The sequence below is a fragment of the Acartia tonsa genome, chromosome 5, assembly GCF_053477335.1.
Source record: "Acartia tonsa isolate MP-2025a chromosome 5, ASM5347733v1, whole genome shotgun sequence".
Lineage (NCBI taxonomy): Eukaryota > Metazoa > Arthropoda > Copepoda > Calanoida > Acartiidae > Acartia > Acartia tonsa.
The window spans coordinates 17,817,079-17,841,858 of NC_137264.1; the positions used below are offsets into that span (position 1 = coordinate 17,817,079).

Here is a 24,780-nt window from a genome sequence, read left to right on the forward strand (position 1 = left end):
CCCTCCCCCTCCTCCCCTCATCCTCTCTGGCGACATCCACCCGAATCCTGGCCCCAAATACCCCTGTTCTACCTGCTCCCGCAATATTACCCGCTCCACTGGTGCCTTCCTCTGCAACTCCTGCCAACTTTGGGTTCATCCTAAATGTTCCCTCCTTCCATCCAAATCCGATTACAATTCCAACTGGTCCTGCCCAACCTGCATTTCTGCCTCAACAACTCCCTTTTCACCTATCTCCCCCCAACCACCAACACCCCCATCCAAACCCCGCGGTCCTAAATTCCCATGTACAGTCTGTTCCTTAGGTGTTACAAAATCCACTGGCTCCTTCCAATGTAACTCCTGCCTCCAATGGATCCACCCTAAATGCTCCCTCCTCCCATCTGCCACCCACTACTCTCCTTTCTGGTTCTGCCCTTCCTGCTCCCCCCCAACCTCACCCCCTCCCTCTCCTAACTTATCTCCCCCTACACCCCTCCCATCACCTAGCTCCCCGTCTACCCCTCCTTCCCCTGCAGCTCCTCCTTCACCCCCGCCCCCTCCTCCACCCACCCCTGCCCCCCGAAAACCTCCTGGTAAACCTTTTGTCCTTCAATTCAATTGTAATGGCCTCCTTACCACCCAAGATGAACTCCACAACCTTATTTCTACCCATAACATCCCCATCACCTGCCTCCAAGAAACCAAACTCTCCAGCAAATCCAATCCCAAACCCCTCCCTGGCTATAACTTTCTCAGGAAGGATCGTCTAGACCGACCTGGTGGAGGAATAGCCTTCCTTATTGCCGATGACATCCCCTTCACCCACCTTGACCTCAATCACCTTTCCAATGGCCCCCTTGAGATTGATGGTATCCAAATTTCCCGCAATGGCTCTCCTACACAAATCATCAACCTTTACCTTCCTCCACATTCTTCCTGTCCCCCCCAATACACCCCTGACTTTAACCTCCTCTTTGACAACCCAAATGACCTTATCCTAGTCGGTGATTTCAATGCCCACAACCCTGCCTGGAACTCCATCACCCTTGACCAATCTGCCATGAATCGTGGGGAGGCTCTGCTGGAAGCTCTCAATGAGAGCAGCCTCTGCCTCCTCAACGAGGACTCCCCCACCCGCCTCCCCCCCAACGGCCAACCCACCTCCCCCGACCTTTCCCTTTGCTCTGCCCACCTTGCCCTTGACTTTTCCTGGCACACCCTCACCACCCTCCGTTCTGATCACCTCCCCATCCTCCTCTCCCTTCCTGAAATCAACAGAAACCCCCGCCCTGTCAAAACTTTCCACAACTTCCGTAAAGCAGATTGGGACACCTTCACCCTTGAAACTGAAACCCTCTTTGAAGATCTTCCTGAACCCTCCTCCTGCTCCCAAGGTGAAGCCACTTTCCGCCAAATCCTCCAAACTGCCTCCAAACACACAGTCCCCGCTGGCTTCATCAAAAACTCCAATCCCTCCCTCCCCCAGTCTGCTAAGCCCCTTATCCAGCAAAGAGACTCCTTAAGAGAAATTAACCCCCATGATCCTCAAATCCAAATCCTCAATGAACAAATTTCCTCAATAGTAAACCAACACTCCAACAAAAAATGGCAAGAAACCCTTTCCAAATCCGACCATAGAACCAACCCTTCCAAATTCTGGTCCCTCCTCAAATCCCTTTCTGGCAAAAACAATTCCCCTCCTTCCAACCAACCCATTTCCTTCAACAACAAAGTTCACACCTCCCACGCCCACATTGCTGAATCCTTCACCAAACAATTCACCTCTGTCTCCCGCCACACCTCCAACCCTTTCTCCAGAAAAATTATCCGCAAAATTAGACACCGCCACCGCCTCAACAGAGATTTCCAACCTTTCACACCTGCCCTTGTCCTTGAAGCTATTAAAAATTCCTCAAATTCATCTGCACTTGGCCCTGATCACCTCAACATCCTCCACCTCAAACACCTTGGTCCAAATGGCATCTCCTACCTTACCAAACTCTTCAACCTCTCCATTTCCGCTGCTAATATCCCTGCCATTTGGAAGCTCTCCAAAATTATTGCCCTCCTCAAACCTGGTAAACCCCCTGACCTTTCCACCTCCTACCGCCCAATCTCCCTCCTCTGTCCTGCAGCTAAAGTCCTTGAACGCCTCCTTCTCCCATACCTTAAACAATCCCTCTCCACCCACCCCTCTCAACATGGCTTCAAACCCCTCCACTCCACCACATCCTCACTCCTTAATCTTTCCACCTCCATTGCTAACGGTTTCAACCAAAACCTCCCCCCCAGCCGCACAACCGTAGCCTCCATTGACCTTTCCAAAGCCTTCGACTGCATCCCAATCCATCTCCTTCTCCAAAAAATCTCCTCTTCAAACCTCCATCCAAACATCATCAGATGGCTGTCCTGCTACCTGCGTGGCAGAATGGCCTTCTGCTCATACCAACTCCTCCCCCAGAATTGTCCACACTGGTGTCCCCCAAGGCTCTGTTATTTCCCCCGTCCTTTTCAACTTCTACATAGCAGATGCCCCCCACATCCCCCCTGCCACCACCTCCTCCTATGCCGACGACCTCAACTCCTTCCACTCCTCTCCTGACATCCCCCAGTCAGTTGAATCCATCAACTCCCACCTCTCCTCAATCGCTGACTGGGCCTCCACCAATGGCCTCTCCATCGCCCCCAACAAATCCACTGTCACCCTTTTCACTCCTGACCGTAAGCACCAATCCAACCTCCATCCTCAAGTCCAAATTAACGGCTCCATCCTCCCCCTTGAGAAAACCCCTAAGATCCTTGGAGTTACCTTTGACACCTTTTTCAATTTCAGTTCCCATGTCTCCACCATTTCCTCTAAAATTTCCTCCCGCCTCAGAATCCTTAAATGTCTGGCTGGCACCAAATGGGGCCACCAGAAGGAGACCCTCCTCACCACTTACAACACCCTCCTCCGCCCCATCACCACCTATGCCTGTCCTGTCTGGTTTCCTAACACCTCCAAAAACAACATTGACAAACTCCAAGTCCTCCAAAACCAAGCCCTCCGCATCTGTACTGGTTCCACCAAAAAATCCCCCATTAGCCACCTCCACCAAGAAACTAAAATCCTACCAGTACGGAACCACCTCTCCCTTTTATGCTCCCAGTACCTGGCCTCCTCCCTCCGTCCTTCCCACCCATCCTTCCCCAATGTCACAACCCCTCCTGGTCCTAGATCCAAGAAATCCACCCTCCAATCCATGTTCCTCCCGAACTTCCAACCTTTTCTCACCCCTGACAACACTCTCCTCCCTGCAAATTACAAATCCACCATCTCCCGACTCCACACCTCTGAAGTTACCCAAGCCATCAACTCCTACCCCCCTAATCCTGTCCTTAATCATGCCCCTCCCAACATCAACCCCTCTGAGATCCAACTTCCTAGGCACTACAGAACCATCCTCTCCCAATTAAGATCCAATTATTGTCCTAAGCTCCAAAGTTACCTGCATTCCATCAACGCTTCCCTTTCACCCAACTGCCCATCCTGCCCCAACAATCCTACCCCTGAAACAGTCCAACACCTTTTTTCCTGCCCTAATAACCCCACCAACCTAAATCCCATTGACCTCTGGCAAAATCCCACCCTCGTAGCTGCCTTCCTATCATCACACCCCAGTTTCACCAGCCTCCCTCCTCTTCAACGCCCCCCTCCAGAGCCCCCTCCATAAGCCTCCCCTTCCCCACCTACTGATGACAACCTGGACACGAATATGGACTATGAGCAGCCAATACAACAACAACAACCTCATTAAATTTTTGAGTCGTCTTGTGTATTATATCATATGGAAATAAATGCCAAAATTTTGTAATCTATATTGTCTGCGTCCCTAGCATCTATAAGCTCTGTATGAAAACTGGGAGAGAGTAATAGTAAAAAAGCATAAAACCATCCCAGAATTTATGTAAATCTTTCCTAAATTCAACAACTGAATTTGTTCACTTGTTAGTGTGATCTTAAGGGGAAATTTTTTAAAACACGGGACCATGCCTCTTGACAACTAAATTCCATTATGCCTTTTACTTTATGTTTTTTTACTGTACTGTTGTTAGATATTTAAAGAGCATATGACAAAAATAGGAGGGAGAAAAGTGAGAAGAAATCTAAAGATGATGGAATTGAAGTTGTTAAAGTTGTAGAAAACCAACATAAGAAGGTGGAAGAACAACCGAAAAAGAGTTTGATGGACAGTTTGGTAAGTTAGTGGCAATTGTTGGGATAGGTAGTTGATTAAATGAAAATTATATTAAATATGGAGGACTAAAATGTTGACGAATAAAGAGACAGATGGATATATTATTGCTTGGATCTCACACCAGATTTTCATGTTCTCTAATAAAGTAAAACTTGGAGCGGGCTTAAATAAAGATTCTCCATTCCTCTCCCTTTTCCCCATCTCCTACCCTCCTACTGGATAAACGAACTGACCAATAAACGAGTTCCATGTTAGCAAGCTAAATTATCGACAATTTTTCTCCTTTTGTTATATACAGACAAAGAGACAGATATAAAAAATGGCTAGAAAGATGGGGATAAACAAACTGAAGCAATTTCTAAATTAATCATAACGACTATTTTTTAGGAAATAGGAACTCTTGAAGATTATGATGAGAATAAGGGAGTCGGCAGAGAGTTCTTACGGCCAGTCACCGGTTTTTTCTGCAGGAAACAATTCTTAATCATATTAGTAATCTTCTAGTAATATATTCACCGTCTGGCGGTCATGCACTATATAAGAGTAGCGTGTAATAGCGCAGTTTAAGGTTCAGAGTCTTCAATCAAATTATCTACTATTTAGGGTTGATTTAAGTAGGACTAATGTCATATGCTTGTCAGTATGCAATGCAAGGTTAGAAAATTAAATACATGCATGTCATCTGATGTTAGATTATCCATATCATACAATTATATGGAGCTCATATTAGTTACATTCTTTTACATCCTTTGATTGTAGGTCTTCCCTATACAAAAGAACGCTATAGTCACAGCAGTAGCTGCTATACTTAGACCATTTTTGACACGTAGTAAAACAGCAGAGTTTTTGGTGGTAAAAATTAAGAATGTTTATAAATCAGAGTTTGTAAGAAGCTTTTGCCCACCGAAGAAGAATCTATTTCTCACATGAAGTCAAAAATTCACTGGGAGGCCTGCGTTAAAGCTGATAAGGCAAAGGTAAAATATATCAAAAGTTTTATTTTTCATAAATGAACGGACAGTAGGACGGACGGATATTTAGACATGATGGTCGTAAAATGAGTAGAGGTTAAAAGATAGGTAGACAAATAGATAAGTATATGTCAGGGATCATGAGAAATAAGATCCGAATCTTGAAAACATTTATGCTTTACCTAGTAATTTTAGATTATTGGGTGAGAAGTTAGTATACTTTTGGTTACAACTTTCCAATGAAGTTTTTGTGAAAACCACTGAAAGAGCTTAATTGTAAAACTTTGGGTACCAGCGTAATTTACACTTTTCCCCTGACTGAGTATATGTACTGGACATAAGATGATTAAAAAATTAATACCTAGAAAATTAAAAGAATGAAAGGAATAGATTATTTATCTTTGCTAAGTTATTATTAATGATCTTTTTATGAAGGCCCAAAAGAGACCAGCGGCTGCCGTAACCGCTCAAGCACCACCCGCCAAAAAGGCAGCAACTGAAACTAACCCTGACAAAAAGCCAACAACTGAATCTGACTCTGACAAAATGCCATCATAAGTGAACTAAAATAAATCCATTAATTTTATAGTTGAAAAAAGTAAACATTTATAAGAACAGTGTAAAAATTAATATCCAGAAAAATATTAATATAAGAAATAGTACAACCCAATAACTTAATTTAAGATCAATGATATTATCATATTTGTCTTGAAGTAAGAAGTATTTTTAATTTGTAAAAATTATGTTTGAAAATGGTCATTACGTTCACATAGTATGATTGTTTAGCATCTAATTTCCTTTATATCTTGTTATGTATGTAAATATTCTTTGAAGGCATTGTTTAAAATCTGTATATTTTTAATAGTTTGAGTAAATCTTTTGTGTTAAAATTATAACATATAAAAATTTCAGAATATAATAAGTGAATAAAATCTTTTAAAAGTGATGTCAAAGCGATCAGCTGAGGGGGAGCCGGGAGAGCCCGGTTGTGAGCCCCCCACCAAACGAAGCCCGTCGGACAGTGGGGGCGCCGGTGCCGATCCTCCCCCAACCACCAAAAAGATAGTGTTCGAGCCCCTGCAATTGGGACCTATTACAAACTTGGAAGAATTGGATTTGAAAACATTGCAATTTCAAAACAGGTATAGTATTTTTCTCAAGCAACGTTTCTTTAGAAATGTTCCAGTTAGTCTGCGGTTTTATAGTTTTATTTATGTGTTTATTTGATATAGAGCACTGTGAAGTCTTCGAACGGGGGGGGGGTGTTGGACTGTAAATCACACTAGTATCCAAAGTTTTTAACATTGTTATCAAATTCGTTGGCTAAACTTTGGGTATTTTTTATTGATTTGTGATAAAGAGGTTTTTCAAACAAGTAGTGCCCAAATTGTTCATTGTTCAACCAATATTTGTAATCTATAGAAGGTGTAACTTCATCTATTGGGGGGATATTTATTTATTACATCAATTTTATATTCCTCATTGTTTTTCCTTAAGATTCTTGGTAATCATGACTTATTTTTACACTCAACTTTCACAAATTAATAGACGGACATACAATTTTTACAGAGTAGCTGTGCTGCGCTACTAACTATGGGGAATTTCAGGAAACTTGGCCAGAGATTGGCGCTGAAGAACAAGGTGGAAGAGGAGCTACGTGGCAGGATTGATCAGCTGGAGAAAAGACAAACTCAGGACGATGCGGTTATCAATGTTATCAACAGGTTAGACCACCAGGAGTAAATTTCATTGTGTGGTTTACAAAGTTTTTATAAATCTATTTTTGATACTTTTTTTAGGTTAGGTTAAGCACAGGTTAGGACTTATTACTAGGTTGGAATAGGACCCCCAAGGAATTTTTTTTACAACAAAATTGGTATGCCGGGCTTTCATTTTGATGAGTTAGGAAATAGGTTTGAGAGAAATCACAGTTTTAGTTCTCAAGTTCAATTATGAATATACAGCAACTATTAAAATTAGTCGTTCAATGTTTATAAATAGTTTTAAAATAACTTAATACATTAGATATGTTTAAAAACGACGATGGAATAAGGGGGGGGGGGGAAGTTTGTACAGTTATAGGAAATGAAATTCAGTACCAAATTTTGCCCTGGCCGTTTGGGCTTGTTTTTATAGTTATCAACCTAATTCTTTTTGTAAGCGCTCTTATATGATTGGATCTACCTGTAAAACTTTAAAAATTGAATTTTGGGACTTTCCCTTAAAGGGGCTAGTGGAGCAAAAGACCCCCAAACACTAAAATTTTAAGTTCTGAGTCTATTTTCTGAGATATTGAGACGATTTTTTTAATGAAAACACTTTTTAACAAAACCGAACTAAATAGCCAATGCAAATTTCATTTTGGGACTTTCCTTCTAGGGGCTAGTGGAGCAAAAGGCCCCCCAAACACTAAAATTTTAAGTTCTGAGCCCCTTTTCAGAGATATTGAGACGATTTTTTTAATGCAAACTTTTTTCACAAAACCGAACTAAGTAGCCATTACAAATTTCATTTTGGGACTTTCCCTTAAAGGTACTAGTGGAGCAAAAGACCCCCCAAACACTAAAATGTTAAGTTCTGAGCCTATTTTCAGAGATATTGAGATGATTTTTTTTATAAAAACTTTTTTCACAAAACCAAACTAAGTAGCCATTACAAATTTCATTTTGGGACTTTCCCTTAAAGGGGCTAGTGGAGCAAAAGACCCCCTAACACTAAAATTTTAAGTTCTGAGACTATTTTCAGAGATATTGAGACGATTTTTTTAATGAAAACACTTATTAACAAAACCAATCTAAGTAGCCAATACAAATTTCATTTTGGGACTTTCCTTCTAGGGGCTAGTGGAGCAAAAGGCCCCCCAAACACTGTAATAAGTTCTGAGCCTATTTTTAGAGATATTGGGATGATTTTTTAAAATGAAAATATTTTTAACAAAACCGAACTAAGTAGCCATTACAAATTTCATTTTGGGACTTTCCTTCTAGGGGCTAGTTGAGCAAAAGACCCCCAAACACTAAAGGGGGGAGGCGGATGTGCCACTTTTTGAAACCAAAACTAAAAGTCAAAGGAACTCAACTAAAAAAAGAGTTACAGGTCTGAGATTTTGCATGGCAGTTGCTTTATAGGGTTACAATATGGAACAGTGAAGAAACGGCGGCGCAACCGCCGGAACCGCCGAGAAATTGCAAAAAAAAATTCGGCGGGAAACGGTGGTTTTCGGCGGTTGCGCCGCCGTTTCTTCACAGTTCCATATTGTACCCCTATAAAGCAACTGTCATGCAAAATCTCAGACCTGTAACCCTTTTTTTAGTTGAGTTCCTTTGTTGACTTTTAGTTTTGGTTTCAAAAAGTGGCACATCCGCCTCCCCCCTTTTAAGTTCTGAGCCTATTTTCAGAGATATTGAGATGATACTTTAATATGTAAATATTTTTAACAAAACCGAACTAAGTAGCCATTACAAATTTCATTTTGGGACTTTCCTTCTAGGGGCTAGTTGAGCAAAAGACCCCCAAACACTAAAATTTTAAGTTCTGAGCCTATTTTCAGAGATATTGAGACGATTTTTTTTAATGAAAACATTTTTAACAAAACCGAACTAAGTAGCCATTACAAAGTTCATTTTGGGACTTTCCTTCTAGGGGCTAGTTGAGCAAAAGACCCCCAAACACTAAAATTTTAAGTTCTGAGCCTATTTTCAGAGATATTGAGACGATTTTTTTAATAAAAGCATTTTTAACAAAACCGAACTAAGTCGCCATTACAAATTACATTTTGGGACTTTCCTTCTAGGGAATAGTGGAGCAAAAGACCCCAAAACCCTAAAATTTTAAGTTCTGAGCCTACTTTCAGAGATATTGAGATGATTTTTTAATGAAAACATTTTTAACAAAACCGAACTAAGTAGCCAATACAAATTTCATTTTGGAACTTTCCTTCCAGCGGCTAGTGGAGCAAAAGACCCACAAACACTAAAATTTTATCTTCCGATTATTTATTTCAGTTATTTGAAAAAAAAATTTCATTAAAAAAATCAGCCATAATTTCTTTAAAAATAAGCTCAGAACTTAAAATTTTAGTGTTTGGGCGAATTAGGTTGATAACTATAAAAACAAGCTCCACTAGCCCCTAGAAGGAAAGTCCCAAAATGAAATTTGTATTGGCTACTTAGTTCGGTTTTGTTAAAAATGTTTTCATTAAAAAATCATCTCAATATCTCTGAAAGTAGGCTTAGAACTTAAAATTTTAGGGTTTTGGGGTCTTTTGCTCCACTAGTCCCTAGAAGGAAAGTCCCAAAATGAAATTTGTAATGGCTACTTAGTTTGGTTTCTTAAAAAATATTTTTATTAAAAAAAATCGTCTCAATATCTCTAAAAATAGGCTCAGAACTTAAAATTTCAGTGTTTGGGGGGCCTTTTACTCCACTAGTCCCTAGAAGGAAAGTCCCAAATAAAATCTGTAATGGTTCCTTAATTCGGTTTTGTTAAAAATGTTTTCATTAAAAAAATCATCTCATATCTCTGAAAATAGGCTCAGAACTTAAAATTTCAGTGTTTGGGGGGCCTTTTGCTCCACTAGTCCCTAGAAGGAAAGTCCCAAAATAAAATCTGTAATGGTTCCTTAATTCGGTTTTGTTAAAAATGTTTACATTAAAAAAATCATCTCATATCTCTAAAAATAGGCTCAGAACTTAAAATTTTAGTGTTTGGGGGGTCTTTTGCTCAACTAGCCCCTTTAAGGGAAAGTCCCAAAATGAAATTTGTAATGGCTACTTAGTTCGGTTTTGTTAAAAATATTTTCATTTTAAAAATCATCTCAATATCTCTAAAAATAGGCTCAGAACTTAAAATTTTAGTGTTTGCGGGGCCTTTTGCTCCACTAGCCCCTAGAAGGAAAGTCCCAAAATGAAATTTGTATTGGCTACTTAGTTCGGTTGTGTTAAGTGTTTTTATTAAAAAAATCGTCTCAATATCTCTGAAAATAGACTCAGAATTTAAAATTTTAGTGTTTGGGGGGTCTTTTGCTCCACTAGCCCCTTTAATGGAAAGTCCCAAAATGAAATTTGTAATGGCTACTTAGTTTGGTTTTGTGAAAAAAAGTTTTCATAAAAAAAATCATCTCAATATCTCTGAAAATAGAACTTAGAATTTCAGTGTTTGGGGGGCCTTTTGCTCCACTAGTCCCTAGAAGGAAAGTCCCAAAATAAAATCTGTAATGGTTCCTTAATTCGGTTTTGTTAAAAATGTTTACATTAAAAAAATCATCTCATATCTCTAAAAATAGGCTCAGAACTTAAAATTTTAGTGTTTGGGGGGCCTTTTGCTCCACTAGCCCCTAGAAGGAAAGTCCCAAAATGAAATTTATATTGGCTACTTAGTTCGGTTTTGTTAAAAAGTGTTTTCATTAAAAAAATCGTCACAATATCTCTGAAATAGGCTCAGAACTTAAAATTTTAGTGTTAGGGGGTCTTTTGCTCCACTAGCCCCTTTAAGGGAAAGTCCCAAAATTCAAGTTTTAAAGTTTTACAGGTAGATCCAATCATATAAGAGCGCTTACAAAAAGAATTAGGTTGATAACTATAAAAACAAGCCCAAACGGCCAGGGCAAAATTTGGTACTGAATTTCATTTCCTATAACTGTACAAACTTCCCCCCTTCCCCCCCCCCCCCCCTTGATATCCAATCTTCAATTTTGGTTTGTTAGTTTTTGTTGAGGAAAGCGGCAAATTATTAAACTTTTAAAATAATTTAGATACTGGAATCAGTTGAACGAAGATATCCGTATTTTGTTGCTTCGATTTGACACGGAATGTGGAGACGAGGTAAATTAGATTTTTTTCTGAAGTCATTTAGTGTAAACTTGTTGTTGCTGCGTTACTTATTTACAATCTTGTCATTTCTGTGATTTTAACATTATACATTAAAATTAACTTATATTATTCTAGAAAAAACTTACGCGGGGATTTTGCTTATTTTATCATGCGTAGCTATAATGTTTATTAAATAATGTTGAATTGTAAACGAATAATTTTAAAACGAATACAGTAAAAAAAATAGCAATTAACCGTTCATTTTTTTTGCAAACAAATGAGCCTTGTGTTTTTACAGTGGTGTATATTCTATAAACTTGACCTTGATGGGGGGGGGGGGGGGGAGCAAATAATATAAAAATATTTGGTTTGGGGGAAATAAATGTCAAAATTAGGAGAACTTGCAGAATATACAGTATACACCCCTGTGTTTTTACAAAACTTTAGGCATAATCTAAAAGTTTATCCCTCCCTTACACTTAAAACTAATTTTAGGTTGAAAAGCAAGGTGAAAGTGAGGAGACAACATCCTTTTTAACACAGCTGGCTTCTTGGCATAAAGAGGAACTTGACGAGAAGCTCTCCTCCAGGTTAGCTTAGTTTCAGTACCTAGGGGACTCGGGGAGCTACCATTTTTGTGTCAGATATGCAGTCTGTTTTTTTAGCACAATGGATATAATCTAGAATTGGATAAATACCCCCTAAGGCAGGCAATATGGAAACAGTGAAGGAACAATACGTCCATATTATTGGTTAGAAAATGTGCAGATTCTGGGACAAATGGGAAGTTTCATTCGCATAATGAGTAGGAGTAAGCTATACACACTCGCTTGCTTATTTTATTGATTTGGTAAAACATGGTGATGCATGAAGCTATTTGGCATAAAGTAATAAACGTTTAATCTGTTTCAGGGTGCAAGTCAGCCAACGTGCCGTGGGAAAAATTATTCAAGTTTTTGATCATCTACTTCAAAGAAATGAGAAGGTAAGAATGTTTGTCGGCTTGATTGCAAGTTTAACTAAGGTTAAAAGGGATGGGGGGGGGGGGGGGGGAAATGTGGTGACTCGTGCCACGACATACCAGCAATTTTATTTTGGGTGCTACTCCCTTAGTTTTAGAGATAATTGGTTGAAATCTTTTGGGCTGGGTCACTAATTACCCCAACTAGTGGTATCTTTCAAAAAAAAACGCCATTTTCCGCCATTTTCCGCCGCCGCCGCCAAAAAATTTTTTATTGCATTTCTCGCCGAATTAGGCAATTTGGAATCATTTGAGACCATGTTATTTTTTTCAAAAATTTTTCCCCTTATAACCAACCCTGCGGGGGGACTTGGTCATTTTTTTCAAATTCTCGTTTATCATGGTATATCTTAAATTCAGTGCCTCTCCTAAGCTTTTAAAGATATTGAGACAAAACCTTTTGAGGTAGATCAGTAAAAAATATTTGAATAAAAAATGTCGGCGGTACCGCCGCTCCCGCCGTCCACCGCCATTTTCCGCCGCCGCCGCCAAAAAATTTTTTATTGCATTTCTCGCCGAATTAGGCAATTTGGAATCATTTGAGACCATGGTCTCAAATGATTCCAAATTGCCTAATTCGGCGAGAAATGCAATAAAAAAATTTTTGGCGGCGGAAAATGGCGGTGGGCGGCGGGAGCGGCGGTACCGCCGACATTTTGTATTCAAATATTTTTTACTGATCTACCTCAAAAGGTTTTGTCTCAATATCTTTAAAATCTTAGGAGAGGCACTGAATTTAAGATATACCTTGATAAACGAGAATTTGAAAAAAATGACCACTAGTTTGGGTAATTAGTGACCCAGCCCAAAAGATTTCACCCAATTATCTCTAAAACTAAGGGAGTAGCACCCAAAATAAAATTGCTGGTATGTCGTGGCACGAGTCATCACATTTCCCCCCCCCCCCCCCCCTTTATTTTGGCATGTTAAAAAGCAATTTTTTTAACTTTTAATCTCAAACATTTTACACTGCTTTTCGTCATTTCTATGGTCCCAAAGACCTCTAAAACAGTAGTTTCCACACAAAAAATTGTCTCATCAAATTTTGGCTTTTCGTATCCGTTTTTTCATTTTTTTTCATCCGTTTTATTCAGATTTGGCAAGAAGTAAATCACCTCTAAATATTTTCATTTCGAAAAAAAAATATTTTTATGTTGATTATTTCACATCCATAATCGTTTGACCGTACGTATTTGACTTTTAACGTTTCCGCAGGTGAGCAAAGCTATTCGCGGAGAGAAGGAGGAAGAGGATACTGAGCCGGATAGTTCGGCTCCGGAAAACGGAGAAACAAAGCCGGAAAGTCCGACCAGTCTGGATGAAACAGTCAGGGAACTTAATAACAGGTAAAGATTGGCCAAAAGAAAGATTTTTCCATTATGGCTTAGAACAGAATTTCACCAATACTGAAAAATCATGTATAGCATATATTCGCAGAAAGCTTACAATATGATAAATAACTAGTAATAATTCTATGAGGATTTTATTAAAAAGCATTCTAATTTTGGGTTTTCCTTTAAATATTTTTGTCCTTTTGTAGTTTTTAACACAACAAGTTTTAAAAAAATTGGTAAAAAAATATTATTTGATATAAAAAAAATCCATGAATATATCATACAATTTTATTAGATTACAAGAAGAAAATGTTCACCTTCACCAACAGAATACTAAACTACATAAGGATCTTCATTTTACAAGCCTCAAGAAGGTAAAATTATTTTTTTTCTTTCTGAAGTCTGTAAAGAATATGTATATTTATTGATTTTTCCTTTTATTATTGTTCATCTTTTTATCTACAAATAAATGTAACTTAGAAAGATAGGCAATAAGCTTCCAATGCCTTTTTTTGGTCAAAAGATATTTAATAGAATTTTTTTTTGTTATTTGTAGTTGGGTGCGATGCCATATCATATTTCGAAGCAGTTGGGTTTCTAAAAGCTATTTAGAATAAGCTTTTTGAATACATTTGATCATTAAGACTTTTTTTTCAAATAGGCGGAATATGAAGAAAAGCTGTACGATGAAACTACCAAATTTGAAGAGTTGAGAAACAAATACGAAGACGCAGAATATGAGAACTCGAAGCTGAAGGCCAGAAATGACAAGCTGGAGACTATGCTTCTGGATAGCCAGGAAAAATTGACTGTCTTTGTGGCAGCTAACCAGGTAATTAAATAGATAGATAGCTAGATTATACAGACAGATAGAAAACAATTCATAAACAATAGAAATGGAAAAAAAACACGCCTTGCCAATTGCCTCAAATAGAGTAAGGTAAGAATGAGAAAAGATAACGGTTATACCTTTTTTTTCGGGGCGAAGGGATGAGGTTTCTTTAGATTTTATTAAACCAAAAGACACAAAACCATTTTATTTTGAATATACAACAAAGTAGAATATAAAAATAAACCGATATTAATTGCGTAATTGCGTGAATAGTTTGGATTTGCCTAATAGCTGCTTTATTTTAGCTGCTTTTGTAATTTTACTAAAAAAACTTATTTTTTTTCTGTTCTAACCTGCAATTGAATATTGTAGGGTAAGGAATTGCAAGCTGCACCGGCTGTTTTCACAGGAGCCGAGAAGAAAACATTTGACGAGCTGCAACGAGAAATTGAGGACCAACGAGAGTTGGCGCAGAATAGACTCGTAGAGTTGGAAGCTGTTAATACCAAATATAAGGTAATATTATGACTATTTAGTAGGGTAGTTACTTTAATAGGATATGGTTGTTAGTTCGAATACTTTTTTTGGGGGGGTAGGCGGGCAACAGAATATTTATAGATTGCTTACAAAGTTCGTGTTTAATCAATTCCACCAATAATTTTGATTTAAAGAAGTGGTAATTTTGTTCATCTTATTATTTTGGAGTGAGGTGTCATTGGGCTGTTTATTCACTAGTCACCAAAGTTTTATAATAGTTGGCTTAACAATTTTAGGGACTTTTATTGTATTTTGATTGGAGATTCATTAAGTTGAGGGTCAAAACGTTTCAACTACTGATTGTAATCTACAGAAGGGCCGGGGTAAATTTATGTATCTTCTCCGAGAATTTAACGGCCATTGTCTTATTTTTTTAGATCCCTGCATAATATGGGGGTAGATCATTTACCGTCGATCATCCCTTAAGATCCCATGAAAAATGGTAACACATTTAAGTCAACGTTTACTTGTATTTCTAGGATTGTATGAAGGAGGTTGAGAAATTAAAGATGGACCTATCCACCCTCCCAGAGTATGTTGTAGTAGAAACTACGGAACATAAATGTCTGCAGTCACAGTTCTCTGTTCTCTACAACGAGGCTATGCACCTCAAAACTCAACTTGAAGAGAATAGGTAGGATTATTCGTTTAATTGGTAACGTCTTACTGTCTGTCAGGTGATGGGTTCGAGTCTGGATCACACTGCGTTGTATTGAAATTGCGGATTCGTATTGTTTTTACTTTTGTAGCCCTTGAATTTTTTTTATTTTAATTTAAAATGTGGCAGACAAAATCCAAAAAAAGTATTTTCTTGTTTCTTAACTACAAGTAAAATAGCGGGTAGCATTAAAAGAGTTTGTATTTTATTTTCGCAGTAGCTTTTCATGCTAATTTAAGGTTAGGTTAGGTTAGGTTAGGTTAGGTTAAGTACTCAAAGGTTGGGAAATGGCCGCTGTAGGGGCTAGAATTTTTTACTTATTAAAAGACCTTTAAAAATATTGCTAGAATCCGAAATCAGAAAAAACAAAAATACGCAATCCGCGGATCATTTCGTTTTTTTGGCGGATTTTTGTAAGAATCAGAATCCGACCCAAAAAATTCAGCGGATTGCTATCCCTAATTTCTATATTTCTTTCATTTATTAATATTTGGTTCTCCTAATTTTCTTTGCTATTACGTATCGTAACTGTTCTTGTTATTTAGAACTACGCTGAACAACAGCAAGAACGCGCATATGAAGCAGATAGAACAGATGGAAAGTGAAGAACTGTTGGCCCAAAAGAAGTTAAGAACAGAAGTTATTCAGCTGGAGGATATGCTAGGACAGGTCAGTTTAATCCAGGGATGCTGGGATAGGTTCATACCATACATTAATCTTCTTATTTTTTTATACAATATTATAACTTTAAGTACTAATACAGTAACATTATATTTTATTTGAATACCTATTTATGTATCTGAACCAGTAGAAAATGAAATAATATTTTATTCATCATTCCAATAAAGTTTGAGCAATATCTTACTGTTTACATTCAAATTATAGATTGTCTTTTATTTGTTTTCTTGTATTAAGTTTTGTTTATCATCTATTTCATGTGTACTAGTAGTTGTTGCACTCATATCATCTAGGGTATGGAGATGTACAAAATAGCCTTAACCCAAACTTTTAATGTTAAGCTTTCCAAAAAGGAGGGCTATCTATCCATATTTATTTGTATGTATATCTTTCTATTTGCTGATGTCTATTTATCTATCTAGACAAGGAAAGAGTATGAGATGCTACGCATTGAGTTTGAGCAGAACCTTGCGGCCAACGAGCAGACAGGACCAATCAACAAGGAGATGAGAAATCTTATCACCACTCTCCAGAATCATAACAGACAGTTAAAGGTAGCTAGCAGGGATCTTAAGGGATAAGATAATTGACGATAAATTGTAGAACAACCCCAACGATGATAGAATAGTTATTTCTCGCATCGTATTATAAACGGCTTTCCGAGGATATAGAAAGTACAATTATAAGATTATAACTAGTTTTTTTAGCCCCGAGGTGCCGAAGGCACCGGCTAAAAAAATTGGTTTTAATCTTATGATTGTACATTTCTATATTCGTAGAAAGCTGGATATAATACGATGCTAGACATAGTTTTTTCGTATGGATGAGAACCGGTTCCTAACCACCGGATTCGAATGAATACGAGAAAAAATTTTCCTTTTGCTGATTAAAACTTTCTATCGAAACGTTTGGACACAATGTGTATATCATATAATTTGTTTGTTTGACTACATTATTACTTACAATATAAAAAAACCCATTTCTACTATTTCAAGTACAAAAACCTCCATCAAAAGAAAGCTAGCTTTAAGTTCAGTCATTTTCTCATGTACATTTTTTTTTATAGAAGTTGCGCTTCAAATGTTTTAATTGAAAATAAAACAATGGGATCCCTAAAATGTCTATTAATCCAGCCTTTTAAGTTTTAATGGTTTATTTTTTATGGTACTTGGTAAAGTTTTCCAAAAACTTTCTTTTTTTCTTTGCTGAAATCTATGGAGATGTCTGAATTACTTATCAACTTTGTTTGTTTAGACGGAGGTGACAAGATATAAGAGCAAGGTTAGAGAGAAGGATACAGAGCTAGAGAAACTAAGAAGAGAGTGTGATTCACTCAGAGCTGCAGAGATTAGAGCTCTTAAAGCTAAGAAAGAAGAAGCCAAGGTTAGTTAGATAGATAGACATAGGATAGATAACACTCCCTTTTCAGTTACACCAACAAAACAAGTTTGGTTTTATCCTTTTAGAAATATTTTTTTCAATTTAGAATTTTGTATAACCCCGCCCCTCCCCTCCCCCTAGATACGTAGATATTATGACCTGGGGAAATTCTGTCGTCAATTTAGGTTGCTAAAGCAGTGTTCATTTATTGGTCTGTAGGTTCCTAAAGTAGGAGCGGATCCTTTTCGTTTTATTAGATTAGATCTTTTATGATTAGATTGAAGCTAATATGTATAATATAATACAGGTTAAAATATTAATATTGTTTCAATGTTTAGGAGCTTGAGGAGGGAAGAGAAAAAGAAGAGGGATTGAAAAAAGAAGGGGAGGAGGGTAGCAGTGAGACTATGGGGGATGAGGAATTCAGGTAACAGATAGAAGGTTAGATAATGGTTATTTATCGCATCGTATTATAAACAGCTTTCCGAGGATTTAAATAGTTGCAATTATAGGACTAAAACGAGTTTTGTAAGCCCAGAGATGCTGAAGGCACTGGCTAACAAAACTGGTTTGTATATCATGATTTTTATATATTCGTAGATAACTGGATATAACACGATACGATACATGATTTTTAGTATGGCTTAGAACCGATTTTAATCCAGCGGATATTAATAAGTTTGGAAGCCAAACCGTGATTTATATTCTACTATGGATAGATAGAAAAAATAAGTACAGAATACAGTAGGACAACGGGATATTGAACATTTGAAGAAAAAAAATTATGTTGAAAGGGTAAGATGCTTTAAAAGAATAAAACCTTACTCTTCCTAATTTTAATATCATTTCCTTGTTAGAACCAGCGGGGAAGGGGGTGATGAGGAGGAGAGCGAGGGCGCGAGGCTGGCCAGCATCAAGCTCAAGGCCGACACAGCCAGGGTGGAGGAGTTGAGGAAACAACTCAGCAAAGAGGTCGAATCTGTAAAGGTTAGTGTTATTGTCTGAAAACTATATGGTAGAAAATTAAATCAAAAACGCTGAATTTCGAGTTCCAGTATATATTGCCACATTCTGAAAAAGAAACATGTTCAATGGTTCATCCCTATACCAAAGTAACATGATGTTTGTGTGTCTCAGTGTCACTGTTGCGAATGGTCTCAATTACCACTAAACTGATATGGTTTTTCTTTGCTCTTTACAGTTTCTTAAAGCTACCCAATAACATCCCCCCCCCCCCAAAAAAAAAAAAAATCCTTTTACTTTTCCGTTTCAAACTAAAATTGAAAGTAAAATTTTGACTTTCTCTAGTAGTATTTGAGGATTCTTTCCTAAGAATTTAAATATTTCAGGAACTAAAAGCCCAGTTGAAGAAATGTAAGAACGAGTTGACAGAAAGAAGCTTGTTGTTGGATATGTACAAGTCATGTCCCAGGGAAACCAGGGATAAGGCACAGCTGATGGCAGCGGAGAAGAGAGTCAGGAATGATTTAGAGGAGGTAAGCATATTAATAATAACAGAATGTCTATTTTTCTAGACAAGGCAAGATAGAAAAAATGTTATAAAAGATTTAGTAGAGACAAAAAAAGGCCTTTTCTATCTGATAGACTAGTATGATGCCTTTATATTTAAAAAGTTAAATATTTCCAAAATTTAATTTTGTCAATGATCTTTCATTTGATCGATAAAGAGAAATGATAGGTACTTTCTCTCTAAGCCCATGTAGAGCACTAAACTATGCAACTGCGGTGCCCTTACACTGCGGGGCCTATACCTGCGGTGCCTTGATCAAGTACCAATAATGACGTAGTCTAACCTGAACTGACCGGAAGAAATAAACTAATAAAATGAAAAGCCGCCCCCTCCCTTATTTTCAATTTATTTAAAAATTAGCGAAGGAGTTTCTGTGGACTTGGCACTCTGAGGGAAACCGCCAAATAATATTAGTGATAGAGCTTTGAATTCATCTAGGTAAAAGCCCAAATGAAAAAGATGGCAGAGACGAAGAAGGAGGAGAAGAAAAGATTAGCAGATGAGGATGCTACAAGGAGGATTAAACAGCTAGAGGAATCAGTTGAGAGTCTTAAAAGACAGGTACAAAAAGACTTATAGTAGATATATACTTTAAACCAGGGATCTGAAGGGATAAGACAATGGCCTGTAAATTGTTGTACATCCCCAATTATGTAAAACAAAATTACCCATACTGTAGATTACAACGAGTGGCTGAAACATTTTGACGCTGAACTAATCAAAGCAACCAACCAAAATTCCTTTAAAGTCCCCAAAGTTGTTAAGCCAACGAATAAGAAACATTAAACGAGAGAGAGACAGAGAGAGAAGGGGGGGGGGGGTAATTTGATGATTGACATGAATACACATTTATCCTAGTATTAATCTTAATAAATCTTTGTCTGCCCTGTTCTACTATTTGTTTAATTAGGTTGCTAATCACAAGCAGGAGGAGGACACACTCCTCACAGAGATGGAGGTTACAGGCCAAGCTTTCGAGGACATGCAGGAACAAAATGATAGGTTGATCCAGCAACTAAGGTATTCGAAAATATTTGTATCTGTATTATGGGTCATCTCAAAAAGAGTCTACCTCAAGAAACGGCTATATCAAAATAATATCATTAGATCTGGGTGTTATTGAAAATAGAATAAAACCTACATAGCATTATATTTTTTCTATTAATTTTCTTTTTAAGTGCTATCTATCTACCTTTATATTTGAAATTTTAGGGAGAAGGATGATGCTAATTTTAAGCTAATGTCTGAACGTATCAAAGGCAACCATATTGCCTCACTTGCCAGGGAGGAGAAGGAAATGCTTACTCAACAAGTTGCCACTTTATCCACCCAGGTACATTTTTTAAAACTTAATAAAAACGCAAGTTTTAAGGAAAATTCTATGTAAATCAATCCCTAAGTTACTTAGAATTATTTATAAGTTAGAAAGGGGGGAGGCGGATGTGCCACCTTTTGAAACCAAAACTAAAAGTCAAAGGAACTCAACTAAAAAAAGAGTTACAGGTCTGAGATTTTGCATGGCAGTTGCTTAATAGGGGTACAATATGGAACTGTAAAGAAACGGCGGCGCAACCGCCGAAAACCGCCGAGAAAAGGCAAAAACAAATTCGGCGGGAAACGCCGATTTTCGGCGGTTGCGCCGCCGTTTCTTCACAGTTCCATATTGTACCCCTATAAAGCAACTGCTATGCAAAATCTCAGACCTGTAACTCTTTTTTTAGATGAGTTCCTTTGTTGACTTTTGGTTTTGGTTTCAAAAAGTGGCACATCCGCCTCCCCACTTAAAAAAAAAAGAATGTTAAAATGGACTTTTTTGGCATTGATGTTAGATTTGCTACGCTTCCTAAATTGTACCCAAATGCTACAATACAGAATTATTCATTTCAAATTTGACATCTATAGGACAATTCTAACATGCCTAATTTAACAATAAGAGCTAATCGTTACTGATGGACCGACTCTATTGTAGAAAAGCAAAGTATTAATACTAGTTATTTTCAACCAGGTTGAAGCTCAGAACCAAGTGGTGAGGAAGTTGGAGGAAAAGGAACGTCTACTCATGCAAAACTTGTCAGCCGTAGAAAAGGAACTCACTTTAAGGTAATTGCGCATTTTTCTTTACTTTATGATTAATTATACATTATTATATCCTTTAAGTTAAATGCTAACGTTTGATATCTATCATGATATGTTCTTACTACCCAGGATAAATAAATTTTAAATATGAATTAAATTGATTTATGTAATTTCATTATAAATCATCCGATTTTCCTATAAAAAAAAATATTTGCTAAAATTTATTTCCAGTCATATTATAGATTTTGAATTTCTAATGCTTATAGGACAATCAGCTTTGTATTAGAAATAATAAAGTATTTTTGTATTTAAACAATTCTTATTTAGACAACAAGCCATGGAGATGCATAAGAGGAAGGCAATAGAGTCTGCCCAGAGTGCGGCGGATCTTAAACTTCACCTGGAGAAATATCATGCACAGATTAAGGTAAATTTCGTACATGTTAATCTCTCTAAGGGTTTTTTTAACGAGTTCAGGTTTTTCCCAAGGAGGAGGAAAAATGTTTTCAGTACTCTATTTTTCATATATTCCTCTCACAAACATTTTTCATGCACCTTCCCCCCCCCCCCCCCCCCCTCCCTTGCTGGAGATCCCAAGAAGAATACGCAACCCTGGATTAAATAAAGCAAACCATACTAACACCTGATTATATGGATCACCAAATTTAAATTCACATGCACCTACCTCTCTTTTCATTGTTTTCATGACTTCGATCAGTTTTGTGTGACATAAAAACCTTACTTCTTTATATTATAACATGAATAACAAGGATGGTATTTTTCTAGGAGGTACAGCAGACAGTGGCTGAAAAAACATCAGCTCTTGAGGCTGAGGCATTTAAAACCAAGAGGTTACAAGAAGATACGGCCATCTTGAAGCGAAAGGTAATTGGATGGATAGATAGACTGTTAGATTCAATCCCTAAAAATAAGTTATTGTTCAATGGATAGCTAGATATTTTACTCTTATAAAGAATAGTCAAATACACATTTTTATCAGAAAGGATAATAGGAGGCTCTCTGGGAGAAGAAACTACGGAAAATTTGAAGCATAAAGGAAGGTTAAGGCAGTAGAATAGCCTAAAACTATCCAACGAGACGTATATGAAGCTTATCTAAATAGGAAACTTGGATACGGTTTTAGCAAGAACTTAACGAAACAGAATCCTTACTACTTTGTATAATGATTATTTTTTAGTGTGAGAGACTTAAGAAGATAGAGATGGCTAGTGACATGGATGAAATATTGAAAGAGGAGATCAGAGAGTATAAAGAAACTCTTACTTGTCCCTCTTGCAAGGTTGGTTATTAAACTTATTTTCTTAACAATAGTTGTATTACACTAGATGTGATGTCAGATTAGTATTCCGTTCTAATAATAAAAAATATAATAACGCTTTTAGATAAAAAAAAAAGGGTTAAACTCTGTTAATTTATCCTATTACTAGTGGCTACGCCTTAGCGCTTAGAGGCTCTGTATTCGAAAGGGCAGAGAGGAGCTTTATAAATAGTTAAAAAACATACTAAGAATCAAATCTGAAAATAGATTAGCCTAAAACTATCACAGAACTCCTCCACAGTGGTCTATTTTGGCCTTTTGGTGGACATTTCACCTACCTCTACTCAAAGTCAATTTTCTCAGCTTGTAGTTGATAGAATCGTTCAAAATAAAAAGCCTGCACCTTATTATTACCCAATGCAACTCGTATATTCATCTACAGAAGAAAAACAAAAGCCAACTGGTCTAGAAAATACTTTAAAATTTAGCTAAAATTTCATATTTTTATAATATTTTCTTAAGTGGTAGAGAGCCTAAATTCGATGTTTTATAGCAATAACACATTTAAAAACCTTGAAGCATTAATAAATATTACTGTAGAAATGATTATATAAAGGTAAATATGCCCAATCACCAACCTTGTGCAACAACATAATTTTGATACATCTAATTCAAGTTTCTTCACCCTTTTTAAGTTTTTTTACTAAGTTATTTTCTCTTTGATAAGTAATAATACTTAATTTAGTGATGTTTTCAGCTGTTTAACAGCTAAATCTAGAAATTTAAAAAAAATTAGTAATATATCCAATAAAATTAATTGGAAATAGGTATTAATCAATAAAGTTAAATTTACTGAAATTTTTAATTTTAAAATATCATTAAATAGTCTTATAAAATGGCTAACAGCTGAGCAGCTGCCGTTACCCAGCTGCCATATGGATGGGCTCCCACTATTTTTGAGAGTATTTTTGAGCTCAGCTCCCATAAAAACCTACCCCTAGACACGACACAAGCACTATCTACACATCATACTCTTGGCCACTCCCAGCCGTTTTCCGCTGATTCTAGCCGTTGAGCAGCTGGTACAAGAAATTTTTAAAATGGCTATTGGTAACATTTAACATCAATTATAGCAAAATTATATTTCAAGAAGTTGTTTCCTATGTAATAAATGATGGATTTGCCCTGAAAATGGCCAAAAAAAACTGATAAACGGATGAGCCGTTAGCCATTACTTTTCTAACTTTTTGTTTGATTTAGGGAAAATAGGAATATTCATACAAAGTTTCATAACATAATTCGGATTCTAAGTGCCATTTGCGCATTGATTACGAAAAGGATGCATTAAACACCCCTGCCCCCCCCCCCCCCCCCCCTCCTTAAAAAGATTGAAACATTCATTTTAAATCTCTTAATGTCTCTTCATTTGTCGTAGGCTCTTTATGGGCAGTTTAAATGCATCATAAGTTAAAATTAACAGAGAAAAGAAAAAAATGTAAATAAAATGTTTTTCTTGTAATGTAATTTTAGAGTTTGGCCCCTAAAGTTAAAGTTAAAATTTGCAAGAAACCGGGCCCTGCAACAACCTAAACTAAACATCAAACTATGGCATTATACCTGTAAATTAAGAATAATATATGGTTTGGTATGTTGCGGGGCCCGGTTTTTGGTGAAAAACTTAAAAACTGAAAATTATGGCCAAATTTTTTTGCAAAAATATTTAAGAAATGACATGAAAATTTTTCAAAAACAGCATTAAAATGGATGAAAAAAGTAAAAAAAAAATTTTAAACCCAAGTTTCCTAATAGATAATGTAGTATTATAAATATAAATAGGTGAAGAAACTTCATTGTACTAATGTAACACTGAAAAAAAGTATTTTTTCCAGAGATGGTGAAAATTCAAAAGGTAAAATTCATGACGTGAAAATAATCCTTAACCTTCATGTTTCAAAGTTCATAATTCATCAACCAATAGCTAAAAAGACAAAAACTCTTCGGTTTTATATGAGATAGGGTATATATTTTCAAAATAATTTATTAATTTAGAGGAACTCCAATGTTGATTTTTAGCGAAATGTCCGGCCTTAGACCGCTGTGTCCTCTCTGTTCAGTATAGTTATTATATCAATAGGAGAAGGAGTTTTGAAGAATTTTGATTAATTCATTGTCGTCCAAGATTTTAGTCATTAGAATAATCATTTTAAAAATAAAAAAAATTTTACCTAACAAATTCTTAAATTAATTTGTATTAATTTAGGTGAAGAGGAAAGATGCTATTCTCACAAAATGTTTCCATGTTTTCTGTTATGACTGCTTGAGAACAAGGTAAAGAATAAATAGATAGATAGTAGACAGCCAGGCTGACTATTGGATAGATTAAAAATTTAAAATGGCACGTAGACGTACGAAGAATAGATTGGTTTGATTAATAATATATGGATGAAAAAAAT

At 36.8% G+C, this 24,780-nt stretch overlaps 2 protein-coding genes across 2 annotated transcripts in view; both read left to right on the forward strand.

Annotated features, from left to right (window-relative positions):
- Positions 1-6,105, forward strand: part of Pep (Protein on ecdysone puffs) — a 19,682-nt gene extending 13,577 nt beyond the window's left edge. Inside the window, exons 16-19 of the mRNA XM_080160576.1 lie at positions 4,104-4,220; positions 4,608-4,687; positions 5,098-5,197; positions 5,627-6,105. Of these exons, the coding sequence (XP_080016702.1) occupies positions 4,104-4,220; positions 4,608-4,687; positions 5,098-5,197; positions 5,627-5,749 (420 nt within the window). The 3' untranslated portion in view covers positions 5,750-6,105. The remainder of the gene's footprint in view (positions 1-4,103; positions 4,221-4,607; positions 4,688-5,097; positions 5,198-5,626) is intronic.
- Positions 6,099-24,780, forward strand: part of Bre1 (E3 ubiquitin-protein ligase Bre1) — a 20,381-nt gene continuing 1,699 nt past the window's right edge. Inside the window, exons 1-24 of the mRNA XM_080160574.1 lie at positions 6,099-6,333; positions 6,799-6,915; positions 10,944-11,013; positions 11,497-11,591; positions 11,914-11,986; positions 13,238-13,368; positions 13,652-13,730; positions 14,018-14,188; positions 14,561-14,704; positions 15,205-15,359; positions 15,929-16,052; positions 16,484-16,615; positions 17,316-17,444; positions 17,780-17,868; positions 18,299-18,428; positions 18,791-18,937; positions 19,411-19,533; positions 19,883-19,992; positions 20,185-20,305; positions 20,978-21,072; positions 21,376-21,475; positions 21,835-21,933; positions 22,247-22,348; positions 24,588-24,655. Coding sequence (XP_080016700.1) covers positions 6,137-6,333; positions 6,799-6,915; positions 10,944-11,013; positions 11,497-11,591; positions 11,914-11,986; positions 13,238-13,368; positions 13,652-13,730; positions 14,018-14,188; positions 14,561-14,704; positions 15,205-15,359; positions 15,929-16,052; positions 16,484-16,615; positions 17,316-17,444; positions 17,780-17,868; positions 18,299-18,428; positions 18,791-18,937; positions 19,411-19,533; positions 19,883-19,992; positions 20,185-20,305; positions 20,978-21,072; positions 21,376-21,475; positions 21,835-21,933; positions 22,247-22,348; positions 24,588-24,655 — 2,801 coding nt within the window. The 5' untranslated portion in view covers positions 6,099-6,136. The remainder of the gene's footprint in view (positions 6,334-6,798; positions 6,916-10,943; positions 11,014-11,496; positions 11,592-11,913; positions 11,987-13,237; positions 13,369-13,651; positions 13,731-14,017; positions 14,189-14,560; positions 14,705-15,204; positions 15,360-15,928; positions 16,053-16,483; positions 16,616-17,315; positions 17,445-17,779; positions 17,869-18,298; positions 18,429-18,790; positions 18,938-19,410; positions 19,534-19,882; positions 19,993-20,184; positions 20,306-20,977; positions 21,073-21,375; positions 21,476-21,834; positions 21,934-22,246; positions 22,349-24,587; positions 24,656-24,780) is intronic.